Source organism: Agelaius tricolor, unplaced genomic scaffold, assembly GCF_023055355.1.
Source record: "Agelaius tricolor isolate 1412-34295 unplaced genomic scaffold, bAgeTri1.0.p SCAF_8, whole genome shotgun sequence".
In the NCBI taxonomy this organism is placed as follows: Eukaryota; Metazoa; Chordata; class Aves; order Passeriformes; family Icteridae; genus Agelaius; species Agelaius tricolor.
Window position 1 is genome coordinate 6,166,263 of NW_027269268.1, and position 24,219 is coordinate 6,190,481.

At 42.4% G+C, this 24,219-nt stretch overlaps 2 protein-coding genes across 7 annotated transcripts in view; one reads left to right on the forward strand and one right to left on the reverse strand.

Annotated features, from left to right (window-relative positions):
• The window catches only part of ARHGAP10 (Rho GTPase activating protein 10), a 137,715-nt gene extending 136,703 nt beyond the window's left edge, over positions 1-1,012 (reverse strand). For both annotated transcript variants that reach the window (XR_011679894.1, XM_071431479.1), the window contains exon 1: positions 660-1,012. Coding sequence is in view for 1 of the 2 variants with exons in the window: in XM_071431479.1 (XP_071287580.1) it covers positions 660-813 (154 nt within the window). In the remaining variant the exon portion in view is untranslated. The remainder of the gene's footprint in view (positions 1-659) is intronic.
• Positions 1,013-6,497: 5,485 nt separating this feature from the next.
• On the forward strand, positions 6,498-22,842 carry PRMT9 (protein arginine methyltransferase 9). 5 transcript variants are annotated; one of them, XM_071431475.1, is made up of 14 exons: positions 6,498-6,654; positions 6,865-6,968; positions 7,520-7,732; positions 8,141-8,289; positions 9,164-9,400; positions 10,728-10,895; positions 11,905-12,007; positions 13,051-13,157; positions 15,087-15,279; positions 18,950-19,133; positions 20,270-20,981; positions 21,669-21,822; positions 22,231-22,353; positions 22,533-22,842. In XM_071431475.1, exons 3-14 carry the CDS (start codon positions 7,547-7,549, stop codon positions 22,746-22,748), a joined length of 2,532 nt encoding a protein of 843 aa, XP_071287576.1. In that variant the 5' UTR covers positions 6,498-6,654; positions 6,865-6,968; positions 7,520-7,546; the 3' UTR covers positions 22,749-22,842. The 5 variants fall into 5 exon arrangements, with proteins under 5 accessions (XP_071287576.1, XP_071287575.1, XP_071287577.1 ...); XM_071431474.1 differs by having other exon boundaries at positions 6,502-6,773; XM_071431476.1 differs by lacking the exon at positions 6,865-6,968 and having other exon boundaries at positions 6,502-6,773.
• The last annotated feature ends 1,377 nt before the right edge of the window (positions 22,843-24,219 follow it).

A 24,219-nucleotide genomic window follows, 5' to 3' on the forward strand; every position in this document is an offset into this window, starting at 1 on the left:
TGAACATGGTTATTCAAGGCAAAAAACATGATTCCCACATAAGACACATTATAGCTAACTATTTATATACACTATGTATATACTCAACAATTAAACGCAAAATTAACAAAACACGACAGCATTTTAAGAGGCCAAAGGCATAGAACTGGTAACCAGCGCTGTCAGCACAAAACTAAGTCTGAAAATTCCTGAACACACTTCTTTTGACAGAGGTATTTTCCAGCAGCCTCTCCACAGGCGGCAATGCACAGGCACGCCATGGCTATGGTCAGCAGGCGATTTGCGGCCGCTCAGCTCGCAGCGCACCGGCAACACCTGGCACCGAGTGACCGAGTGCTACCGGCGGATTTCACACGGCTGCACCCGGGGCTGCTCCGGGCTCGGCACCGCCGAACACAGAAGCCAGGCCCGGCCCAGGAACCGGGCAGATGCAACAGGAGTCCCCCGGAGCTGCCACCGCCTCTATCCCTTACTCCCCTCCGCGGAGAAGGGCAGGAGAGGACCTGCATCTCCAAGCGGCTGATGGGGAGCCCAAGGGAGAGGCTGGAGAACGCCAGTGCAAAGCTCTGTGCCACAAAGGCGAGCGCCGCCGGCTAAAAGGCAAAGCTCCCGGCGCCGGGCAGCCGCCCCCGCAGCTCCCCGCGCTCCCCGCCACTCACTCTTGGTCGCGGCGATCAGGTTCTTCCCATCCTTCAGCAACTCCTTGATAAACTTATTGGTCTTCTCCAGCTCGGCCTCGTGGGCTCTCACCCGCTCCCTGAACCAGGGGCTGTCCAGGTAGCAGTCGCTGAACTCCAGGGGCTGCAGCCCCATGGTTGCCGCTGCTGCCGCCGCCGCGCCGGGCTCGGCTCCCCGCGAACCGCAGCACCGCCGCCCTCCGCAGCCGCGGCCACAAAGACGGAGCAGCCGCTCCCCCCGCACAGGGCTGGGCGCGGGCACAGACAGCCGAGCTGAGCGGAGCCGCCCTCCCGGCAGCCCCGCCGGGACACGCCCGGACGGGGCGGGCACAGCCCGCGGCCCGCCCCTTCCCAGCTCCCCGCGGCGGCCGCGGCTCCGGGCGGGGCGCTGGGGCCGCCCCGGTGCCCCCGGTGCCCGGGCAGGGCGGCTCAGCTGAGGCGCTGCGGGCGTCCCCGAGCGGAGAACGGGGGCAGGTACCGCTACCGAGAGAGCCCTGTGCTCCGCAGGGACACCTCGGCAAGTTACCGATGGACAATCACCAACCGCGCCAGGGGCAAGTGCGGGAGTCTGCACCTGGGACGGGACAGCCCTGGCTCCGTGTGTAACCTGGGGAACGGGAGAGCAGCGCTGTGCAAAGGACCTGGGGGTCTGGGTCCATGGAAAGTTGAATGTGAGTCAGTGCCCTGGCAACCAGGAGGGCCAACCCTGTCCTGGGGGGTATCAGGCACAGTATCGTCAGCCGAGCAAGGGAGGGGATTGTCCTGCTCTGCTCTGCACTGGGGCGGCCTCACCTTGAGTGCTGGGGACAGTTTTGGGTGCCACAGTATAAAAACGACATTAAGCTATTAGAGAGCATCCAAAGGAGGGCAAGAAAGGTGGTGAAGAGTTTTGAGGGGAAGCCATATGAGGAGCGGCTGAAGTCACTTGGTTTGTTCAGCCTGGAGGGGACTGATGAGAGATCTCATTGTGGTCTGCCACTTGTTCATGAGGGGAAGAGGAGGTGTGGGCACTGATCTCTGTGGTACCCAATGACAGGACTTGAGAAAACAGCATGAAGCTGAGTCATAGGTGGTTTACATTGTGTATCAGGAAAAGGTTTTTCACCCAGAGGGTGGTTGGGTACTTGAAAAGGCCTCCCAGGGAAGTGGTCACAGCCTCAAGCCTGAGGCTCAAGAAGCATTTGGACAGTGCTCTCAGGCACTTGGTGGGATTCTTGAGATGTCCTGTGTAGGGCCAGAGTGGGACTCAATGATTCTGATGGGTCCCTTCCCACTCAGCATATTCTATAGTTCTATGATTGTACCAGTCATTGGGTCCCCTGCACCTCATGGGAACCTCTGTGAGCTTTAGGAAAGGGGCTGAGCAGGCTCTCAGAGGCAGGATGCACAGAGCAGCACATGGGCTGCTTGATCCAAAATGGGCTGTGGTGGTGGTTGTCTGCCAGCTGAGAAGACTGGTGTTGCTCACCCTGTCCCACTTGTGTCTGAATGTGAAATACTCAGTAAAGGAGATACAGACTCAGCTTTATGTGTTCATTCAATAAACTACTACAGTCTTATGAACAGAACTGTGGCAACAGCAAGACCCTGAGAAGACCACTCAACGCTGAATTGTTTCAGTTAAGAATGTTAGGAAATTCATAAGGAAAACAGAAAAGGCTTATAGTTATATTTGTGTTTATAATTTAGCTATAATTCATGGTTTCAATGGTTTGACAGTAGTGCAATTCAGAGTGCTTTCATGGGACTTTCTCAGATGATTGGGAGGTGTATATATATATATTTTAGTCATGAGTGTCTATTTTGGGAGTCAATTCAATCTATTATTTTCTGTATTTTGGCAAATAGGTTCCCTCTCCATTTGAAGCAATGATCTTGGGTATTAATTAAATGTATTATTGTTGGGCCCACAGTAAAGCCCAAACTGCATCTCTGAGATGAAGATAAATGGTGGTGTAACTATCAAGCTTTTTCTGTATGACCCAATGCATTGACCTGGAGAAGTCAAGTATGGAAATAGGTGGACACTTTACAAATCTCATTTTTAATTACTCCTGTTCATGAAGCTGTATATTGGGAAGTATTCAATTTTGCAAACATTTGGGATTTTTAAAACCTGACCACTTCAGAGCCTGCTTCAGAAACCAGACTGAGGATCTGTGTTACTCATCTGGCAGCAATCACAGAGCTCAAGTGAGTAAACACAGAATTTCATGATCAAAGGGCAAGATAAAGTTCTCATTGTTCATGTAGATAAGGATGGTAAGAAAACACAATTATGTAAAGACAGGGGCAGGGAGAAGGGGCTTGACATGAAGGCTCATGGGTAAGTGTAGTTTCTGAAAGTAGTCTGAAAATGAGTGTGGCCCCTCCAAATGAGATGCTGCCTAAACGTGCAGATGATCTGCTGAAATCACAGCAGACCAGGAGGGGCTATTGAGAGCTGATCCTGAGTGTTCAGTTTTTCAGCCAAGAGTTCCACCTGCTAGATCACATTATCTGCTGATACTTATTTTCTAATATTACTTAGCTGAGAAGTTTCTATGCTATTCAAAAATCAGTTTAAAAAGAAAAAGAAAACCACCTTAAAAAACAAACAATCCTTATCTCTGTTTAGATTACTAGAGCAGCATTTCAAGTATAGGTATGCCTTACATGGTTAGTTGGTTTACTTTGTTCTGTAGTTGTCTTTAACATTAAAGTTTGAATAATATTTTTTATGGCTGTTTTTAGTTATTTTAATTTCCCTATTAAAATTTCACTGAAGTGTTGTAAAGTAGTGGAGCCCCATGCTTTGTGTGGAGTTGCCTGCACTGAAATAAAAACTACTTTAAAAATTGAATGTTTGTCTTAGTCCTGGGGATTTTTAGCTGGCAAAAAAACCCAGCAGGTCTGAAATTTAGATTTGTCCTACTATGACAGGCCCATCAGGAGAAATTGGTCCACCTGCCTCAAACATGTGAAGTAAAAATGTATTCCTTTTTAGTTGTAGCCAAGAATAGCATTCAGTCCAATTTATATACATAAAAAAAACCATATTTTTGCACAGAATAAAGAAAGTCAACTTCTATTTACATAATAAAACAGGAAAGCAAACTCACTACTAAATTGAAATTCTACACTCTTTATCCAGTTAATCAAAACAACACGCTAGACTCCTACCACCATAGTTATTAAATATATGGTTTCCTAAACTTGACCCACAAGTTCAAAATATTGTCACACTCTGAAAAGCAGAATTGTGATTTAAAACAAAAGATGGAACACTGAGGAGAAATAATAAGCTATTATTTATGCACAACAATTACCTATGTAATGAGCAATAAAAGGAGTTGCCCTTTTACCGCTAATTACCACTAATTAAGGGTCGAAGTGGCTTTGTATCAGAAAAATCTCTGCTTTTCTGCCACTCCCTACTCAAGGTCATCAAATTTTACAGTCTTCTTGTAGCCTCTTTTAAGAGACTATGACATAGATTGACTATGTGAAGCTGTATCAATATCCTGTCCATAAACTGTGTATTTATCTTTGCTTTGGTTGTTTTCCTTTGACATTCACTGCAAGCATGGTTTCAGGAAATACCCTCTTCAAGTCATTTTATACAAGGCATACACCAGCATATCATATGTTTTGTTCCATCTTACCTTCCTTATGTTCTTTTCAAATCACCATTCTGATTTTTGTGGAAGATGATATTCTGATGTGTGGCTGATTGTGTCTCCAGACTGCATGTTAAGGAGAGACAGTTTAGAAATTAGTGAATTTAACTTTCAGTTTTACTGATGTTTTGTTACAGAGAATTGATATCAGCTCCCACCATTTCCAACACAGAGCTGTGTTGTTCAAAACATCATTAGCAACAGCAGCCTCCCAAGGAATCATAATTTTTTTGTCTTTGTCTAAGCACTTTTACCTCTGTCATGGGTTTAATAGAGGGTTTAAAGAGTTTCCTTCTAATTCCCATTTTGCTTATGACTGTGTCATCACAGTTGACTTGCAGGACCTTAGGGGTCTGATGCACATGTGAGATACCTCGAGGCTGCATGCTCCCTCTCCTCTCATCCATCAGCAGTTCATATATAAAACCAGACTGGTCTGCAACCACCCACCATGCAGACCAACATTATTTATTCTATTGTCAGCCAATTTGATTATTATTATGGAAATCATATATCTCTGATGGGCATTCCTTTCTGTCACTCCTTTACAGCACAAGCTTTACCCAACGAATTATTTTATAAAGCAGCAGTTTTGTCAGTGTTACAAAGCATTGTATCCTGGAGCCATTTTTTCCTGAAGTGTTCCATCACAAAGTTGTGAGTATGAAATTAAAAAGTATCCTCCCCAGCCTTTGAAATGAATGGACTCTTGTGAATTTTAAGGTTTTTACTCTGCCATATTTTAGTAATCTTCACAAATGGGTCAAATTAGCACACAGTACTATTTCATTTATGCTTTAAAAGATGCCCTATAAAAAATTTATGCTACCCACTAGCATTTATTTGCTCTGACAAAAAATACAGCTGAATTAGTTTGGAGAACCACGGAGGGCCAGAGATAATTGCTCATTACAATATTTGGTGCAGTCCAGCTCTTGTTACACCTCACTGACCACAGGTGATAATTGCATTGTGTTTTTTCTCTCATTCTCGCTTGTGATGTCCCACAGGTGCTAACATTTTCTTTGCCTCATAGTATCCTTGTTCCTTGTCTAGCTGGAAAGCATAACTAAGCCAAAGTCCAAGAAGGTTGTTCCCTATCTGTAACTAATTTAAAGTTCACAGCTTTTTTTTTTTTTCTTTCAAAACTGAATGTAGGCTTGTTGATACCCATCAACAAGTTGATTTAATGAGGTATTATATTCTCCTTTGGAGCTCAGTCCTCATATGAAATATTTGATACTTTTTTGATACTGATACTTGCACATCCTCATGGACTTCATTCAGCTCAAGTTCTTTACCAGATATGTTTTTTTCTAGCACAGCTCACAGTTTAGCTGCTACAGCGTTCCATTGAGACTCATGCTCCCACTCTGTATGTGCTCTTTTCGTCTTGTTCAAAATGCTGGCCTGGCATTTTCACACAACGCTCATTTGTTTCTAAAAGGGTATGCACGCACAATATCCACAGCTGTAAAAGCGTGGAAGAGCTGCATTCATGCTTTAAAACGGGCAAGTAAAGATGAGCAGCTTCCAAACGCTTCATAATTAGTAAACAATGCCACGGCCTGTTCCTGTCCCAGAAGTAGGACGTGACCGAATGAACTCTGCCTTCTTAGAGCTGCACTCCAGGGCTCCGAAGGGGGCTGTTCCCGAAGGGGGCTGTTCCCCGGAGCAGACAGCTCCACAGGGAAGGTAAGTGGCGGCACAGGCATGGGAGGGAGCAGGACACGGCACTTGGGATGTGGAGCAAAGCTCTGGGTTTTGCTCCTCGCGATCTGCTGCTGCCGAGCAGAGCTCTCAATCAAAGGTCCAAGAAAAGCTTGTTTATGACTTAAAGCCGGTGTTGTTTTTCCCTGAGGTTCTCGGGAACTTACCAAGAGGGGAATTAGAGTCAGGAGCACCGTGACTACAGGGCAGTGGAGGGAGGCAGTGCGTACACAGCGCTGGGCAACATTTAAGGTGGTGGTTCTTCCGTGCTGGCCGAGCAGCCCTGAACAGCCCGGACTGCCAAGGGACCGCATCGGGCATGGCTGCGGGTCCCTTCCACAGCCCTGCGTAGGCACGAGCTGCACTGCCAGCTTCCAGAGGCTCGGATGCGGGCCGAGAAAGGACGTGGGTCATGGAAACACCTTTACCGCAGCACCGACTGCCGCCCGGCGCCTGCGCGATGGCTCGGGCCCGGCACCGCTATGGCCGCGGCCTGGGAGCGCCGCTGCGCGCACGGTCCCTGACGGATGGCCCTGGAGCCCGTGACGGATGGCCCTGGAGCCCGTGACGGATGATCCTGGAGCCCGTGACGGCTGGTCCCGAAGCAGGTGATGCCCGGGAGTAGGAGAAGCCCCCACCTCCCCTGCACCTGCCGGGGCAGCCCCTCGTGGGGCCCTCGGTGCCAGCGGCGAGGCCTCCCCGGCTCTGCGTGTCCCGGGGCGCTTTGGTCTGTGTTTTGTTATTTATTTCACTGTGTTTTTAAGAAAATTAAAAAAAAAAAAAAAAAAAAAGTCGTGATGGTGTTGTGTTTCTTGCAGTCCTTCTGCACGGAAACCTTCGTGGTGTTCGGCTTTGGGACCAGTCTCTACATAATATAGCCGTGCTCACCTGAGTACCTTAAAGAGTTACAGCGGTAACACGGGCAAGTATAAAAATATGCGTTTTGGTTCCGGTCGCTGTTTTTAATGTTTTCTTAAGGGGAAAAGTCGCCATGATGCCTTGTGTAAAATAAACTGTGAACTCATTAGCTCTGTGAGGCTTTGCTTATGAAGATGATGTTGTTCAAGGAGAAGAAATTTAACCTGCAGATTTTGTATTTGACTGTGAAATTTATTGAGTGCATAAACTGCCAGTGTGCCACGCTGTCTGGTCAGAGACGTGCTAAAATGACTGTTACGAAAATAAATTTTGCAAAGCCAGAAACGTAATCTGTTTCCAGAACACATGGTTTAACCTAGATGTGGTACACACTTGACTTTTGAATGGTGAACACTCAGAGCTGATGGAATTATGAGTAGCGCAAAGATTAGATGTTTTTAAATCTTTAGGACTTGGTGGGAGAAGAGATGTCTTTACTAAATGCTAGTGAAAACCGAAATGTTTTTTGATCTGTCAACTTTGTGTACAAACGTTTTAACGTACAGTATATAGTATGTGTGACCTTTTTCTTTTTTTTTTTTTTTTTTTTTTTAGAATAAGTGAATATTTACATCCTTCAGAATGCCCAACTCCAATGCCAAACTTCATTCTAACCACAGGGGTGGCCGAGAAGCCAGCAGACGGGAATTGGTTTCCAGGTCTTTGCAGAGTGCTCAGCATTGCCTGGAGAGCCAGGATTTTGGAACTGCATATGCTCACTATCTCCTGGTACTAAATCTAGCTCCTGAGTTAAAAACTACTGTCAAAGTAAGTGCTCTTTGAATTACTTGAAATTTTATTTATTCTAATTCTCTTGAGGTCTTTGTGACATGTTTTGTGATTTGTTACATGTCACTGGTTTCTGCTTTTATTGAAGACAGAATTGGAAAATCTGTAATAATTGGGATGGCCAATGGTTTCTTTAATAAGCTCTGTATGAAGGGAGTTCATAGAATCTTCTTTTATTCTCTGTGTGTCAATGGCATTTAATAAAAACAGGGACTTGTTAGTATTGGAGCATGCATTAACATATACATACTCAGTAAACACTGCTGGGTGCTGATCCTCGTGTGTGGGTGTCCAGGTGTATGTCAGGACACCTCCAGATGTTTTCAGGGCTCAGTTCCCTACTTCTGACAACTCCCAGCACCTCATGGTCTGTGCTTTATTTTCTAGGAGACATTTCAGTTTACTCTCTTTAAATGGGCAGAAGAACTGGATTCTCTGGCACGGATTCAAGATCTGTTTAACTGCTATGAACAAGCACTTGAGCTGTATCCCAATGATGAAGTGATCTGTAACAGTATGGGAGAGCATCTCTTCAGGTTTGCAGTGATGTTTATTCAGTTTTTGTAAGGGTCATGTTGTGAGTACAAACACATTCAAATCTGTTTGTCTTAAGTAGCTTAAAAAGAATAGCCAGTGCTAAAATAAATATTGTTAATCACAGCAAAAGTGGGGAAAAAAAGCCACCATGTTTTGTTGTTGCTCAGGTCTTCTAATGCTAGAATTTTAAGACTGAAATCATAGATCATAATCCAGGTGGTTTTAGTTAGGTTTCCTTTTTGTAATTTCTTTGTTTTAAAGGAACACCTCTCTGAGCATTGTATTAAAATGTATACAAATATTTGATAGATTTAGGGCTTTTCTCAGTGCTGTCTGATTTGGAATTATGCTGTAGGTATCATTAAAACTTGATTCAGATTCACAATTTGATTTCTTTTAATTTCTTTTTTCAAAATTGGCACTTAATGCAAAAGCTGGCAACTCAAAATTTGGGGGTTTTGCAGGATGTCCCAGTTAAAGAGAGTACCCACAGTTTTATAGCATTCTCTTGAGTTTATAACATTCTCTTGAGTTGAGTATCTGTGAAACTAGATTGCAGGGCTGCTGCTGTCATGTTGTTGCAGTGAGTTCTTGTAAATAAAACCTGTTTTACTTTGTCAAAAGATGCAGTAGTGTATGAAGGTTGGTGCACACAATGGTGTTTCTGAGCTGGCTTTGCATTTTACAGTGGCTTGATGTAAAGCTATAAATCATTATTTTTCATAAAGTAATGGCGCTGTTTCTAAAGATAATTTTTCAAACTAACACAAAATATTTCTGTTGTCTTTTAGCTGACATAAGACCTCTTTACAGACCCTCGGATGTTCACAGCTGCATGCATACTTTCCATTTGTTTGTCGCTTTTGCTCTTAGAATGGGTTTCAGAGACGAAGCAGCTGGCTATTTCCACAAAGCAGTGAAGCTCAACCCCAACTTTGCCGACGCCAAGGAGAATTTCTACCGTGTTGCAAACTGGCTGGTGGAGCGCTGGCACTTCATCATGCTCAACGATGCCAAGAGGAACCTCACCTACCTCAGGGCCATTCAGAACGCTGTGCACTCAGGGAGCAAATCTGTCCTGGATATCGGAACGGGAACAGGAATCCTGAGGTATGCCACAATGCAGGTTTCGCAGGAATTTAATAGGAAAGTATTGGTTGCTGTCTCGGTCCCTCTGCGAGCCTCTCAGGAGCCCTGGGCCAGTCCCGAGTCGGCAGACACCGTGGGCAGCCCCAACACGGCCGACAGCGGGGAGACACTGTCTGTGTGTGCCCCGAGGGTGCTGAGGGTACCTGGGCTGCAGGGAGACACTCTCTGTGCCCCGAGGGTACTGAGGGCACCTGGGCTGGCAGGGAGACACTCTCTGTGTGTGCCCCGAGGGTGCTGAGGGCACCTGGGCTGGCAGCAGGGAGACACTCTCTGTGTGTGCCCCGAGGGTGCTGAGGGCACCTGGGCTGGTCGCCTGTGCAGCACAAGAGACACCAGAGACATCGGTAGAAGAGAAGGGGCCAACTCTTAGCAGGGGTTAATCCAAGGTTTTATTAGGAGTCCCAAAGGAGCTCCTGCACCTCAGGGGGCTCCTGCCAAGAGCCTCGGGAGATGTGCCAAGGTCACATTTAAAGGGAGGTGGAAACCCAAAGTAGATAACATTTTACCAACCAATAAGTGACTCTAAGGGATGGGTACTGGGGGATAGACATATAGGACAGCGTATGGGGCAAGGCTTGGGGGGCTGACCCCTGGCCTCTGGCTCATCACTCAACGACTTGGACCAAAGCTTCTGGATGGAGGGGATGGGATGCTGAGTGATTGACAGAGAGCCAGGGTGGGGGTTTGGGGATGATCTCATCCCAGGAGAGGGATAACCCAGGTAAAGGGAGGGGGGTACAGTCTGGGATAAACCATTTGGGAAAAATATGGGAATACAAAACAAAATTACTTCAAAATATTACAAAATATAAAAATGCACTACAACAGGTTGCCTGACAAAATTGGGCTGAGAGTGGAAAATATAACTGCTTTGATCCTTTTATGGAGACAGAACTTAAAAAAGCAAGCAAAGCTTACAGAAGCCAGTGAGTCTGGAGTAGTATTTTTTCAACCATTTTTCGTTATTTGTTGCAAATGCTTTTTGTGCCAGTAAGTGCTGCTGAAATTGAATTACTCACATGGGTTTTGAAGTTGTAATGTTATTTGTCCTGTCTTTAAATATTGACTGTAAAGAGTAGATTCAGCATAGCTGAGGAAGTGTCCTTAGGCTAACTGTGGTGGTTTTTTTGCTGATAACATATCAAGAGGGTATCAACTTGTGCAATATCAGTGTTCACACAAGAGATACCGGTTAATCTAAGGATGGTTTTTAGACTTGAACTGGTAGAAATATGAAGCAGATGTGGAGGAGTGGAGGAGGGGAAAACCCCTGATTCTTGTTTTTCAGTATGTTTGCAAAAAAGGCAGGAGCATCTTTTGTCTATGCCTGTGAATTGTCCAAAACCATGTATGAACTTGCCCGTGATGTGGTGGCAGCAAATAATATGGAAAGAGAGATCAAACTTCTGCATTTGAAGTCACTTGATATAGAAATTCCAAAGCACATACCTGAAAGGTACGTTGTTGCTCTCTTTTCTGATGGTATTTTGAGTTTGCTCATCATTCCAGGAAAATAGGAAATGTCTTGTGACCTAAACAGGAAGTAACACTTCTGTGATATTGCTCAATATGTGAGAAAGTTCTCTGTATCTTTTATGTGTTTAAGAAGCATAAATGACAACATGTTCTTCAGATCATCCTAATTTTTATTGGTAGACCAACAGTGTCCTAAATTAAGGAGTTTAATTCTTTGATGGTGGGAGCTTTGGGGCATATGTAATGATACTGCAGAAACCGGGAAAAAATTACACTACTATGTCTTAAAAGTCATTTTAACACACTTTTATATTTCTAAGATCTTGTGGCTCATGATCTGAAATGATGAAGCTCCTGGTTTAGGCCAATCAAGCCTTGCCTAATTGGCTTGCCTAATCAGCTGAGCTACTGTAATACTTGTGTCCCTTTAGTGTATATAATGAGTTACTAGATGTCAGCTATTAATAAATAAATTACTGCTGTTCTGGAAGTGTCTCTTCTTATTATGCCATATGTTTTCTTGTTTAATTCCAGAGGACTTAAGATTTTAGAGTTGTTAGTCTGTGTCAGAATTTTTTTGTGCTTTGATTATAGTTTTGGGAGTTTTAATTCCTTTTTATACACATGCATGAGTGCATACTATTGCACAAAATATATATTCTGCAGTATCATTGGCTGTATGCCCAGGCTGAAACATCTTCCTGTTTTGGCTAGATTCTTCCCACACAACTTATTTATAAATGCTGAGCAAGAAGCTTTACAGTAAATTCTTGCTCAATATTTGCTCTCTTTTATCTGCATCTTCAATAATTTCTGACAACAATTCAAAACACATAATTTTTTGGAAGAATTAAATTGTCCACATGTACTGAAACTCCTGGTAAAAGTTTTGCTCTGAGCTCACACTGGTATGGTGGGGTTTTTTTCTTTAAAGGAATGATTGATTGTTGACAGGAGTGTTTGTTATACATCATATTTTTCTTGTCTAGAGTTTCCTTGGTTGTCACAGAAACAGTTGATGCTGGCTTATTTGGAGAAGGAATTGTGGAGAGCTTGATACATGCTTGGGAACATCTGCTTTTACAACCAAAGGTAGGTGATGTGGGTACCTGTGCATGTGCACACATTCCAGACATATGGGAATGAGAAACGTTTGTCTTCTAAACACTTCATTCCTTTTGGTATGCTAAAAATGAGTGATCTGGGCTGGCTCCATGAATTTGATTTTGGTGAGTGGCAGTGAGGCAGAACTTTCATTGTGCTTCTGTGAGCTCTGTGTTCTGAGTAAACATGTATTTGCAGAGCATGTTTCCCTGATGTAACCTTCCTTCATCACAGATGGTTCATCTTAATCACTGTTCATTCATTTGTTTTAAATCTTTTTTGAGCCCCATCTTTGTAAGTGACAGCAAAAGGGTTTGTGTGGATTTTAAATGTACAGCCAGTCTAGGCAGAAAATGCTGAATTATGGTAGAGTTATTTCTCATTGTAACATTTGGGAACACTCAGTTATAAGTCGGTAAATAAATTAATTTATTTTTGCTGATTTGAGCTTTTTTGGAAGACTGAGCAATTCCACTGGGTCTCAGATTTTACTTTATATTTTGTAGGTTTGCTAGTACATTAAGCAAAGTAATACAACAAGGAGTCTTACATAGCCTAATCTCTGTTTAGCTAATATTCATCCTAATAGAAGGACTTCTCTTTATTTTGTCCTTGCCTTGATTCCAGCTCATTTAAAAGAAAAAGTTTTAGCTGGCTGAAACCTTTTGTGTTGTACTGAGTTGAAACTGATGACCTCTAGTGTTAAGTACAGGAATGATGCATAAGGGAAAAGTCCTGGAATGTTTCAGTGTAGTCTAAGAGTGTTTTTCAATCTGCATTTTGTTAGAGTTACACACAGGAAGTAGTAGACTGAAGAGTAAAGCTGACGCCTGGTTCTATTGAGACACTGTGTTTAAAAAACTCCTTTAATGGCCAGCAGAATGCTAAAGAGTAGCGACTCTACCAGTCACTATGAACTTAGCCATGTTTTGACTGTCACTTGAATGCTTCTCTAATATGTAATTAGGCTTTTCAGTAATGGTAGAAATAATCCACTGTCTCATTGCATGTTGTTGTTCATGTTTTCACAGCCTAAAAACCAAGACATTAGTGCTGGAGATTATGGCAGAGTTATTCCTGCAAGTGCTACAATATTTGGGATGGCAGTGGAATGCAAAGAGATACGTAGACATCACAGGTGTGTTTAAACTCTAGCACAGCTTGAACCCACTTTTTTTTTTTTTGGGAAGAGAGACTGTTTTTATTGACCATTTCTCATTTACTTTGCTCTTTAATTTTTGAATGCCTGATTATCTGTTTAATGAAAAAGATTTCTGCTCTCACCATTCCCACCCCTTTTCTGGGCTTTTTTTTTTTTTTTGCCCCATCTCCCTACCCCTTTGAGGTTCAGATTTTCTGGACCTATTAATCATACAGTTTGGACCCATTAATCATACAGTTATGCTGAAATACCTGCCTCTAAAACATGCTAAAGAAATTTAATTCCGTCATAGTAAAATTACTTCTCAATTTCTGAATTGGAGATTCTTGGATTAATGCTTGGCCCTTATCCTCATTTTACCCTCTTTATGATCTGCTCCATACCTCACTTCTGGGTCTAACTCTGGATCTAACCCCTGTAAAGCCTAAGTGTTGATAACCCCAGCTGTCTTTATCTGTCTGAATGTCCTTTGCCTAATTCTGAACTGGCATACAGTAGAGTTTCTTTTCTGAGACCAGTTCTGACTATGTATCAATTACTTTCATATTTATTCCAATCTTTTAGAACATTATCATTGTATGGAGACAGTCTCTGTCTGAGAGGTTTGGACTTGGGGTATTTTGTTCAGGATTAATATTGTTGTAAATTAGAGAAAATATTAACTTCTAGAGGAGCTCCAGTGCAGGATGAAAAGCAGCTGGGCTGCATCAGTGCAGGATGAAAGGCAGCTGGGCTGCATCAGTGATTTCTCTAATGCAGTAGACCTGAACAGTGGCCAAAAGTTCCTGTAGTAGATGGTCACAAAATACTTTCTTTTATAAGTTAATTATTCATCAATTAGAAGAGGTTTTCCCTTGAAACTGGGCATTGACTGTTACTTACAAAATTTAAAAACAATGAAAGTTAATTTGCTGTTAACTTTGGATTGTTGAATTGATGTTCCATTTTAATAGCTTAAGGTCAGGTGATTAGCAGGACTGAAGTCATTGTCACAAATTAATTATATGCTGTAGGGAAAAAAGTCACTTTTAAATGCCTTGCCTTTATAGTTTGAGATCCCTTTTTGCTCTAGCAATAATATTTAAGATTATTTCAACAAGTCCTGTTTTTATGCCCGTTCTCAGATTTAAACTACGCAGATCTCTTTGAATTACTCTGATGTTCATGCCTTCACATTTCCTCAAATGTTTTCACAATCTGTAGGAGAGCTTTGGGGTTTGGATATTTTTTTCTGAACAGGAGGCCTAATGAAATAGCAGTGTAGAAGTATCTCTTTTCTCATGGTTTTTATATAGAACAATTAATACAGCTTTTCTTTGAGCTTTTCTTCATGTTTTAATTTTTTTGAGTGGTTAGAAGTAGACATAGAGTCCAGAATTGAATGAATACATGATTTTTTTTCCTGAAGTACATTTAAAAGTGTGTTTAATTTATCATCAAACATGGATTCATCTTGCTGAGAGAGAATCAGCAATTGTTGATAATTAGTCAGTTGTTGATCATCTTGCATATCACAGCCATTTCTCTGTGCCTGATGTGATCTTCTGTTTTGTATTCTGTCCCATTCTTTCAGCAATTCTAAGTTATGCTTCATTGCTTGTGCTCTGATTTGTATTGGGTTTTTTTCCCTAGGATATAGTGAAATTCTTAATATGTGTTGGGCTTTTTCTTAGTTTCTGGTGACAGCATTCAGTTCTGATTCTTGAAAGTGAGGTGCATTTTCTGCACTTAGAGCTGCTCTGAACATGACAAAAGCCCCACATAATTGTTTTAGTGTTTTTTAACTTCTCTATTCTAACATTCTGTACATTTAAAAATAATTAGTCAGCCTAGGGAGAATTTCCTTTACGTTTTTGGTCAAATTACTTGGAATTTAATTTCTCCTCTGTTTGCCTTTACTCCCAGAGTGGGAGTGCGAGAAGTTGCTGGTGTGTGCTTGTCCAATTCAGTGCAGTTCTTCAGTCCCACATACGCTGCTGCTGGCTCAGAGGAAACTGTGGAGCCCTACACCACCGAGAAGCTCAGTCGTATTCCTGGGGGTTACAGGGCCCTCACAGAGCCCTGTCAAGTCATGACAGTAGACTTCAACGATCTGCAGGTAATGATTTTTCTTACTCCCTTCTAAAGTAATCTTTTTGTGGTAGTGAAAGTCCCATATGTCATTTGGGTTTTGGGTTCAACTTCAGAACAGTTCACAAGAGCAAAGTTGGCAGGGCTGCTCTGAAATCCTCTGCTGGTTTTGATGCTTGTCTGGTTGTGTGGTGATGTGATGCCTCAGGTGACAGTCTGTGATTTTTTTGAAGGTGGAGTTTTTTTGTTTATTGGGCATAGCTTAGGGAACTTCATAAACTACCTCACTGTAAGATCAAACAGCTACCATCCTCAGCACAGGGAGGGGAAGGAAAGGATGCAAGAGATACATCCTAAATGATTTATACAGTTATGGAGATGACTTCATTTATTTCTCTAAAGTCAGTCTTCACAAAGACAGGAGAAAGGCTGTATTTTTCCATCTGGCATAAAAATGTAAATGTTAGTGGGTAAATGTAAAAGAGGAGATGAAGAAAAAATTCTAGTCAACCATTTGATTCCACACTTCAGCTCCTTTGTATCTTAGGGTATTTCTGTAATAGGGGATTCTAAAAGCTAGTAGCATAATTTTGTGTATTTAGCACAAAATACATTTGTATGTGTATGCTAAATAGGCCTGAACTGGAAAGCAGGGAGCTCAGCCCCTGCAGCTGAGCTTGCTAAAAAGATGATACAGCTGATCTCTGGTGTGCTTCTTGCTCATTGACCTGTGGTGAGGAGCTGGCATTGAGTCAGAGCTTAAAATAGATTCTGTTATATAAATGAAATTATTCTTGGCTGCTGCTTGGCCAGGAGTTGCAGTTTCTGAATCAATAGCTTTTCCTAGTTGGCTTGTCTGACATCCTGAGATGAAAAATGAAATAAGACAAGGCTCTTCAGTATACTATTGGGAGCAATCTCTGTGACCTAATGTTGCTTCTGCTTCCAGTGTCAATAAGAAACTATTGCTCTCATCTGAGAGATGTCTGCTCTTAAGCATCTGCCTGCTGGCAAACATGTAAAGATAATTTTAAAGAGTAAAAAACTGTGTTATTCTTTAAATCATGTTTCAGAAGTGCTCCTTTGAAGTTTTGGTTAGACTAATGGAGTGCTCCTGTCATGAAACGTTAAGATATTGTAAGTAAAAAGGAAGAAATGCCTCTGTTATGAATCACTGATGTGGTTAGGAATTCTTGGTTACTGTTTGTTGTTACTTTGTCACTGGGCAAATGTGGCAGTTCCAAACACTGGTAGGTTACTTTCAGCGTGGATTTTTCTTTTGGGTTTTTTTTTTTTTTTAATGTGTTGTGTCTTGGCCATACCTGGATGTTCAATCAATGCAGTTAAAAATGAGAAAAAAATTGTCATTGTTCCTATTGTAATAAGAAAAAAATCCTCCTAAACTTAAAACCAGTAGCAGAATTACCAACTAAGAACAGAAATTCAGGTAAGAAATCACTTAGCACTAGTAAGGTAATTTCTAAGACCTATTTTCTAAACTCCTATTTCAAAGAACTAGAGGGATGTTGCATTTATTCTGTTTATGCTAACTGTCCAGACCTAAACTGGCAGAACTGAGAAGAAGGCTTAAAATACAGTAAAACAATGTTTTTCAAACTGAGTTGTAGGAGATATCAAAGACATCAGTACAGATCAGTGAAACAGTAAGTCAAAATTCACAAATAATAATAATTTCAAAAAAGCAGCTGCTTTATGGTGATTACTTTATTACTGCTGTTATTAGCAGCAGCAGCAGCAGCAGCAGCTCAGTCCCTCCCAGGCAGGGGAATGAGGTGTGGCTGTAATTACACTTGCACCCAGCCAGGTGCTGCCTGTGTGCTGTTTGCTGGCAGCAGATCAGTGCCACTGGCAGGGGAAGTGTTTACCTCTGCAGCCAGTAATTAAAGCTCAGTCTCACTTTCAGGCCCTAAAGGGACTCTGCTTTTGCCAACAGTTACAGATTTTGGCTCTTCCTAATCTTTCATGAGAAGTTGGTGGTGTGGAATATGTGAGAAATTGTGGATCAAGACATAGGAAATTCAATTACTGCATTTTTGCTGTAGATTTTCCTTCTGTTTGTAGGTCTTTCTCATTCAGAGGACATGTGTCATTAAATCATTTTGGGGTTTTACTGCCTATTCCTGTGACATTGCTTTATTTCCTTTTCTCTCTCTTAATAAGACTACTTGATAAATTGCCATCCTGATGTGCTACAGTTAAATCTGTAATTGGCATAAAAATAGGAGAAGGTTTATAAAGTGGCAAATGTGAGAAATAAGTATGGGTTAAGCAGCATGGCAGAGAGCAGGAAAAGCTGAAATAAGCCTTCAAATGGGGTTTTAAGTGCTGGCAATGTAACACTGCAGTTACTAAAACCCACTGGACGAGAGCCTCGGGCCTGCTGCTGTTGAGGAATAACCAGGAAGAACACTTCTAATATCAAATACACTTCTGTACCTCTCCAACTCCCCAGAAACCAAGAACCAGATGCATGCTTGTGCTCTTGCTGTCTTATTTCAAGGGGCAAAGCTTCAACTGACTGCCTTTCCCTTCACTAGCTGAGGAGGTACCAAAAGGATGACTGGCAGCAAAGCACTTCTATTGAAGAGCAGTGACATCTTACTGTGAACTATGTTTGCATTCAGTAATTTTAACTTGCCCATTGCTCAGCCATCTCAGTAGTGGGAAGAGGGATAGACAAGCTCTTGGAGAACACAGAATGAAGAGGGAAGAGGGAAGAAACCCAGCATGTGACAGCTAGTCCTGTCCTCAGAGCAGGACATGAACTTTTCTTTTTCCATGTGTATTTTAAGATTGAAATGTAAAGAGAACAAGTGTTGACATGAGCAGATCAGGAAGTTGATAAGTGTTTTGGAAGGGCTGTTATTAGGCAGAATGACTGTGACTGAGAGAACCTTTGGTCCTTTGTGCTTGACCTCCTGTTCATTGGTTTATGCTGGAACTAAAACATTAGTGCTGGTCCTTTTGTGCTTGTGAATGTTGGTAGCAGAAGGTAATTCCTGAGAAAAATAAATTGTACATGGAAAAGAGTTAGTTCTTGTTACATATTCAAAACTTTGTAGGAGTATTGGAGAATTTATAAATGGATAGACCTTAGGGTCTTCCCTCTAGTGAGATTGTACATGCCTGAGCTTTTACACAAGGCCTACATAGCCCAGATAGCAGATAAAACATCCTCAAAGATGTTTGACTTCTGTTTTTATAATGACTCTGCAGGCCTGTGTTTGAGCAAATTCACAGCACACAGTATTTCTAGAACTGATTGAACACAGGTTTTAAGTGAAACACGTGCCTGAGCCCTGGCTTGAGTTCAGCCAAAGGCCTGGCTGTGGTTTTATTTTCTTGTAAGGCAAGCCCTGCCAGTCTGAAGTCTTTCTTGCAGTTTTCAGTGGGTTTAAATGTGTATTCTTAGATATTTGCATGCTTGCTTCTCACGGATGCAGGCTGTCCATGTGGGAAATGGCTCTTGCATGTGGGAAGACAGTTCCCATGCTAATGAGTACTAATGATGTATTGGTATTAATAATTGGTATTGTAGAGGCTTGGTAACTTCAAGTTTCTGTTGGGTGCCCTCATGGATTGGTGCAGAAATTTTGGACGATTTAGTTTAATGAAACCAATTTTTATTTATGGAAATAAACTCTCCCACTTTTTTTTTCTCTTTTTGCTTTCATCAGGAGCTGAAAAGCCTGGCAGATAGAAAGCCCTGGAAGCTCAGCCTGCCAGTCACTGAAGGAGGAATACTGGATGCTGTTGTGGTGTGGTTTGTACTGCAGCTTGATGAGGAGCATTCTCTCTCTACAAGTCCCAGTGAGGAAACTTGCTGGGAACAGGCTGTGTATCCTGTGCAGGGCCTCCTTGGTATGTCCTGTGGGTTTGCTTGTTGTGGTACATTAACTTGGTTTCATTTTGGGTTGTTTTTTTTTTTTTTTCATTCTGATAAGTTAGCTTATCTCAGAGATTAGGAGGTCTAAATAGACTGGAAGTTCAACAGCAAGTAGCTGAGAGGTGGTTCCTGATCATGTTTCTGGTCTGTAGAGCACAATCCCTTCATCAGGGCTTGTTTGTGGGACTTTGCTGTTAAGCAGTGAGATCTGGGAGAAAGCTTTTCATTAAGTTGGGGTTTTTTTCTGTATTGAATTTAATGCATTGTGGCACATCTCCAAAAAGTGGGGCTACTGACTGGCTCACTTGTGAGAGGAGAGGAAGGGGGGTAAGGTGAGGTAGGAATTGCTAGCTGCTACAGCCACAAAACCAAAACTAAACATTCCTAGCTATCCCTTGCCCCATGTGGGATTCAACTTGAATACCCTCCACATACAGGCATTGGCAGTGTAATTTTTAACAGTGTCTGCTCTATTCACCCACCTTTTATTTTCCTGTTTCCTAGAATCTTAGACTATCTCAAGCTGGAAGGGGACCCATAAGGATGATAGAGTCCAGCTCCCTGCTTCTTGCAGGACTACCTAAAATTAAATCACCTGTCTAAGAGCATTATGCAGGTGCTCCTTGCACTCTGGCAGGCTTGGTGCTGTGCCTGCTACCCTGAGGAACCCGTTCCAGTGACCGATAATCCTGGGGGTGAAGCACCTTTTCTGAATGCCCCATCTGAACTTCCCTGATGCAGCTTCATTCCATTTCCTCGTGTGCTGTGTGTCTGAGAGGGATCAGCACCTTCCCCTCCCCTGCCACCCTTGAGGGGGTTCTAGACTGTGATGAGATCTTCCCTCAGCCTGCTCCTCTCCAGGCTGAACAAAACAAGTGCCCTCAGCTGCTCTTCATAAGCCTTGCCCCTGAGGCCTTTCTCTCTCTTGGTCACCCTGCTCTGCACACACTGTGATGGTTTGATCTCCTCATACTGTGGCACAGATATGAACAAATGAGATATTGGGGTGGGTGGGTTGGTTTGTTTGTTTGTTTGCTTCAAGCACCATAAGGCTCTTCAGTGATGTGTCTGTAAAGTAACTGACTTGACTTTTTTATGCTCTTTTGCCAAGATTATTCTGTGAAGACTGGAGATACTGTGATGATGGAAGTTTGCTGCCAAGACTGCTACTTGAAGATCCAGAAGATTTCTTCCTTGCCTTCAGAGTGTGGGATGGATTTCAGTGACAGAGACGACACGCTGAGTTTGGGCAATGAGGCTGAATTATGTAATGCTCTGGCTGGACTTCAGACAAGCACCAAACAGGATGGCAGCACTCCAGTGTGTGTGCTGGAATCCACAGAAATAGCCCTGCTGAATGACATAGCTTACCATGAATGCTTTAAAGCTGCCATGAGCAAAGTGCTGCTGTCATTAAATCCAAGTAAGGACTTGCACTCCATGGATGTTGATGGACATGGCAGCGGGACAAACCTCCAAGAGAATCAAACCACGATCTCTCTAGGTGTGGATCCTGATGCTTTGTACATTTTAGATGTATCTGAAGGCTTCTCCATCCTGCCAATTATAGCTGGCAAGCTTGGGCCAGTTAGAGCCTACAGTTCTGTTGAGAAAGATCAGCATCAGGCAGCACTTCATGTCATTGCAGAAGCAAACCATTTCCCTAAGGAAACATTAGAGTTTTGGCTCAGCCACTTAGAAGAAGAAAGTGTGGTGCTACAGAGACCCAAATCAGACAAATTGTGGAGTATTATTATCTTGGATGTTATAGAGACATCAGGTTTAATCCAGCAGGAGGTGATGGAAAAGGCTGCAATATCCAGGTACAGTATAAAAGGACAAAAATATTCATAGGAATCTGTAATTACCTGAAAAATTTTGAGAATATTCCTTGTAACTATGTTATTACTGTTAGGTTTCTTCTGTAGAAAAAGGGTTTTTCCTTGGATTGAACCTCCCAGTGTTGCTGGCATGACCATTGTATACATTTTTTTTTTTTTTTAAAGCATCAAGATTTCACCATCTCAGATTCCTTTATTTTTTTTTTATGCAAGAATATGGATGATCATATTCCTTGGTCTGTCAGAAGTTTGCAGGATAACAAAGAATAACCAAGATAGCTTTTAGTGCAAGTTTAGAAAAGCCCAGATTCGTGTGCATGTCAAACGGTTGTCGGAACAAACTGGTCCTGCTAAAAGACAAACCCGTGGTGTGAGAGCAGCCAGGGAGGCAGCAGCAAAGCTGCTCTTCCTCACAGCAGGAGGAGGGGGAAGGAAGGCAGAGGAGAAGTAAAATAATGGAAATGGGTAACTAAGCATGAAATGGATTTATCCCCTTTTGTGGGCCTAGGGAAACCTTTCTGTTAACCTTTGTGTTTAGTGATGGCACATTATGCCTAGGAGCACTTGACTTCAGAGCAAGAACTAGCGTGCCTTTCTTAAATGTATTTACTGTTCTTTCATTACTGATGACTGATCAGCTTTACAGGTGAAATCCCTTTTATTTTACAGGTGTTTACTTCACAGTGGAGGGAAGATTTTCCCACAGTATGTGTTGGTATATGGGATGCTTGTAGAATCAGAGTCTCTGTTGCTGGAGAGTGCTGTTCAAGGAACAGAACCAACCCTGGGGTTTAATATAGCCCCTTTCATCAACCAGTTCAAGGTAGGAAGCTGGTGGGTGGCTTCCAGGCATGGTTTCAAAGCTGCAGCTGTTTAGCTCTTTAGATTTGGTTTAGATTTAGAACTATAAAAAAACACTGTTGAAATTCTCAAGAGAGGTTTTTGTGACCACACAGGGACCTTGAGATAAAATAAAATGGGTGATGTTTGTTTTAGAACTGGCATGGAAGTTTTGTGCCCGTTACTGTACAGAAGAATGACTGTGCAGTTACTGTTCCCAGGCAACTGTATTCCAGTGTTTCAAAAGGGATTAGAGGGCTGTATTTTGCCTTTTGTCTATCTCTGATAGCCATTCCAGTAATTCCTGGCAACTTCAGTGTTATGATTAAGTTTACTACCTTTTCCCTTTATAATAGCTGTTGCTGCCTGAAGTTCTGGTCTATTCTTTCAGGTACCTGTTCGTGTGTATTTGGATCTGTCTACGTTACCCTGTGTACCCTTGAGCAAGCCAGCAGAGCTTTTAAGGCTGGATCTCATGAGCCCTCTGCTGAACAGCCCCAGCAGAGAAGTGAAGGTGAGTTCTGGGGCCCAAAGTGCATTTAAATACTCTTCTGCAGAGCTGCTTCTGAATTGCTCCTGTGGGCTAAACGGGATTTGTCTGCAGCTGTCTCTGAAAAGCATTGAAATTATTTGAACTACTTTGTTTTCAAAGAGCAAAGTAGTATAACTGATCATTATTTTAAATATTTTTAGGTACAAATTTGTAAGTCTGGCCGGGTCACTGCCATTCCCTTCTGGTATCACATCCATCTCGATGAAGACCATAGCTTGGACACATCTGATGAGTCCTCACACTGGAAACAAGCTGCAGTTGTTCTGGATGAGCCCATCCCAGTTCAGGCTGGAGATGAACTTGTACTTGATGTCCAACACCATAAAAGCAATATCAGCATTACAGTTAAAAGGTGAAGAATGTCCTGTGTGATTTGTGCTTAATTACCTATGCATAAACTGAATGTTCAGAATAACACTGCTGTTACTTTGTAATAAAGTCTAAATTTTATTTACTGATCAAAAAAGCTGATTTGTTGCTGTAATAAGAGATACTTAGGTTCCAGTGGTGGACTAGAATTTGCACTGTAAGGGTATCCTACCAAGCTAGAGGAGGTATTGTCTTCACTGCAGCACAAACCTGATTGCTGGCTTGTGTAGTGACTGCAGCAGTGGGACAGAGTTCTGCTACCAGGTCAGCTGTAGAGGGGAACAAAGCACCTGGGTACCTGTACCAGCAATAAACAGCTGTGGCTGTTTGAGAAACAAGGACTCTGTCCCAAACTGTGATTCAACTTCTCAGTTGCCAGAGCCTCCTACATCAGTGTATTGAGATGTTTGTTCCCCTTGTGGGAGGACTGAACAGCATTCCAGCTGCAGTGTCACTAATTAGTGCTGCACACAGAGCATTCTAAAAAGCTGTAAAGGAGGGCTGTTGGGTAACTCAAGCTATATAATGGAAGGTAAAACTGGTAAACTTTTTAGGATGCCCCAGAATTGTTTTTCTGGGAGTACAATGGGAATTAACTTATCTGTAGGAAGTTGTATAAAATACATCTGTCACTGCAGTGCTCCCAGCCATCGTCTACAGCATTACATCTTGGTATAATGCAGGTAACCAGCTCCTTCTACTAAATTTGTACACAAGTGGAAGACTAATAAAAGCTTTGAACTCAGCACTGATACTACCTCTGCAGAGAGGAGGAAGACTGTTACCAAGATTTTTCTGTAGCTAAGCTTCTTTTTAATGTGCAGGCTGTTTAATGGAGAAGAGGCAATTCTGTGATCTTGCCTTAACAGCAGCCAGTATAAAGAGCCATCCAAAAATTATTCTTCTATAAGCTCTGGGCCTGCTGAAGTCATGATATACTCTTCATTAAGTCAAACATTTCAGATAGTTTAACTTATTTCTATATGTCAATTTCTGTAAAGTCCACTCAGTTTAACTTCAGGGACTGTTAGAGCTGGAGTTGTCTCAGCCTCAGCTGAACCTGCACCTGAGAAATTGCTATGATAAAGCTGCTTTTAGAAGGGTGGAGGAAACATGTCCATTTTATTTTTTTTCCAAAGCAGAGGCACAAAGTAATGTTTTCTGAAGATAAGGTAACTGGATACCATCCTTTATCCAAGGGGTACAATGTATAATGAAATGCAAGTGAGTGAGAGTAGGACAGAGGCTTTTGATACTACATCACAAAACCATGATCCATAAAATTTTAAGTTAGTCTGACACAACTAAACCTGGTATATAGTGATTTCACCAGAGTGCAGTTGTATAGAAAAGTGTTTAGGTTTCTTGTGCAAGAACACCTCTGATAAAAACAAAAACCTTACAGTGTAGGTTAGATGTATTTATTAAAATTTTTGTAATTAGGATGAAAGGCAAGTG

Coding starts and splice junctions, on each gene's coding strand:
- PRMT9 (XM_071431475.1), top strand. CDS start 7,547: ATGCCCAACTCCAATGCCAAACTTCATTCTAACCACAGGGGTGGCCGA. Junction 7,733..8,140: donor AGTTAAAAACTACTGTCAAA/GTAAGTGCTCTT, acceptor TTTATTTTCTAG/GAGACATTTCAGTTTACTCT. Junction 20,982..21,668: donor GAAAAGGCTGCAATATCCAG/GTACAGTATAAA, acceptor TTTATTTTACAG/GTGTTTACTTCACAGTGGAG.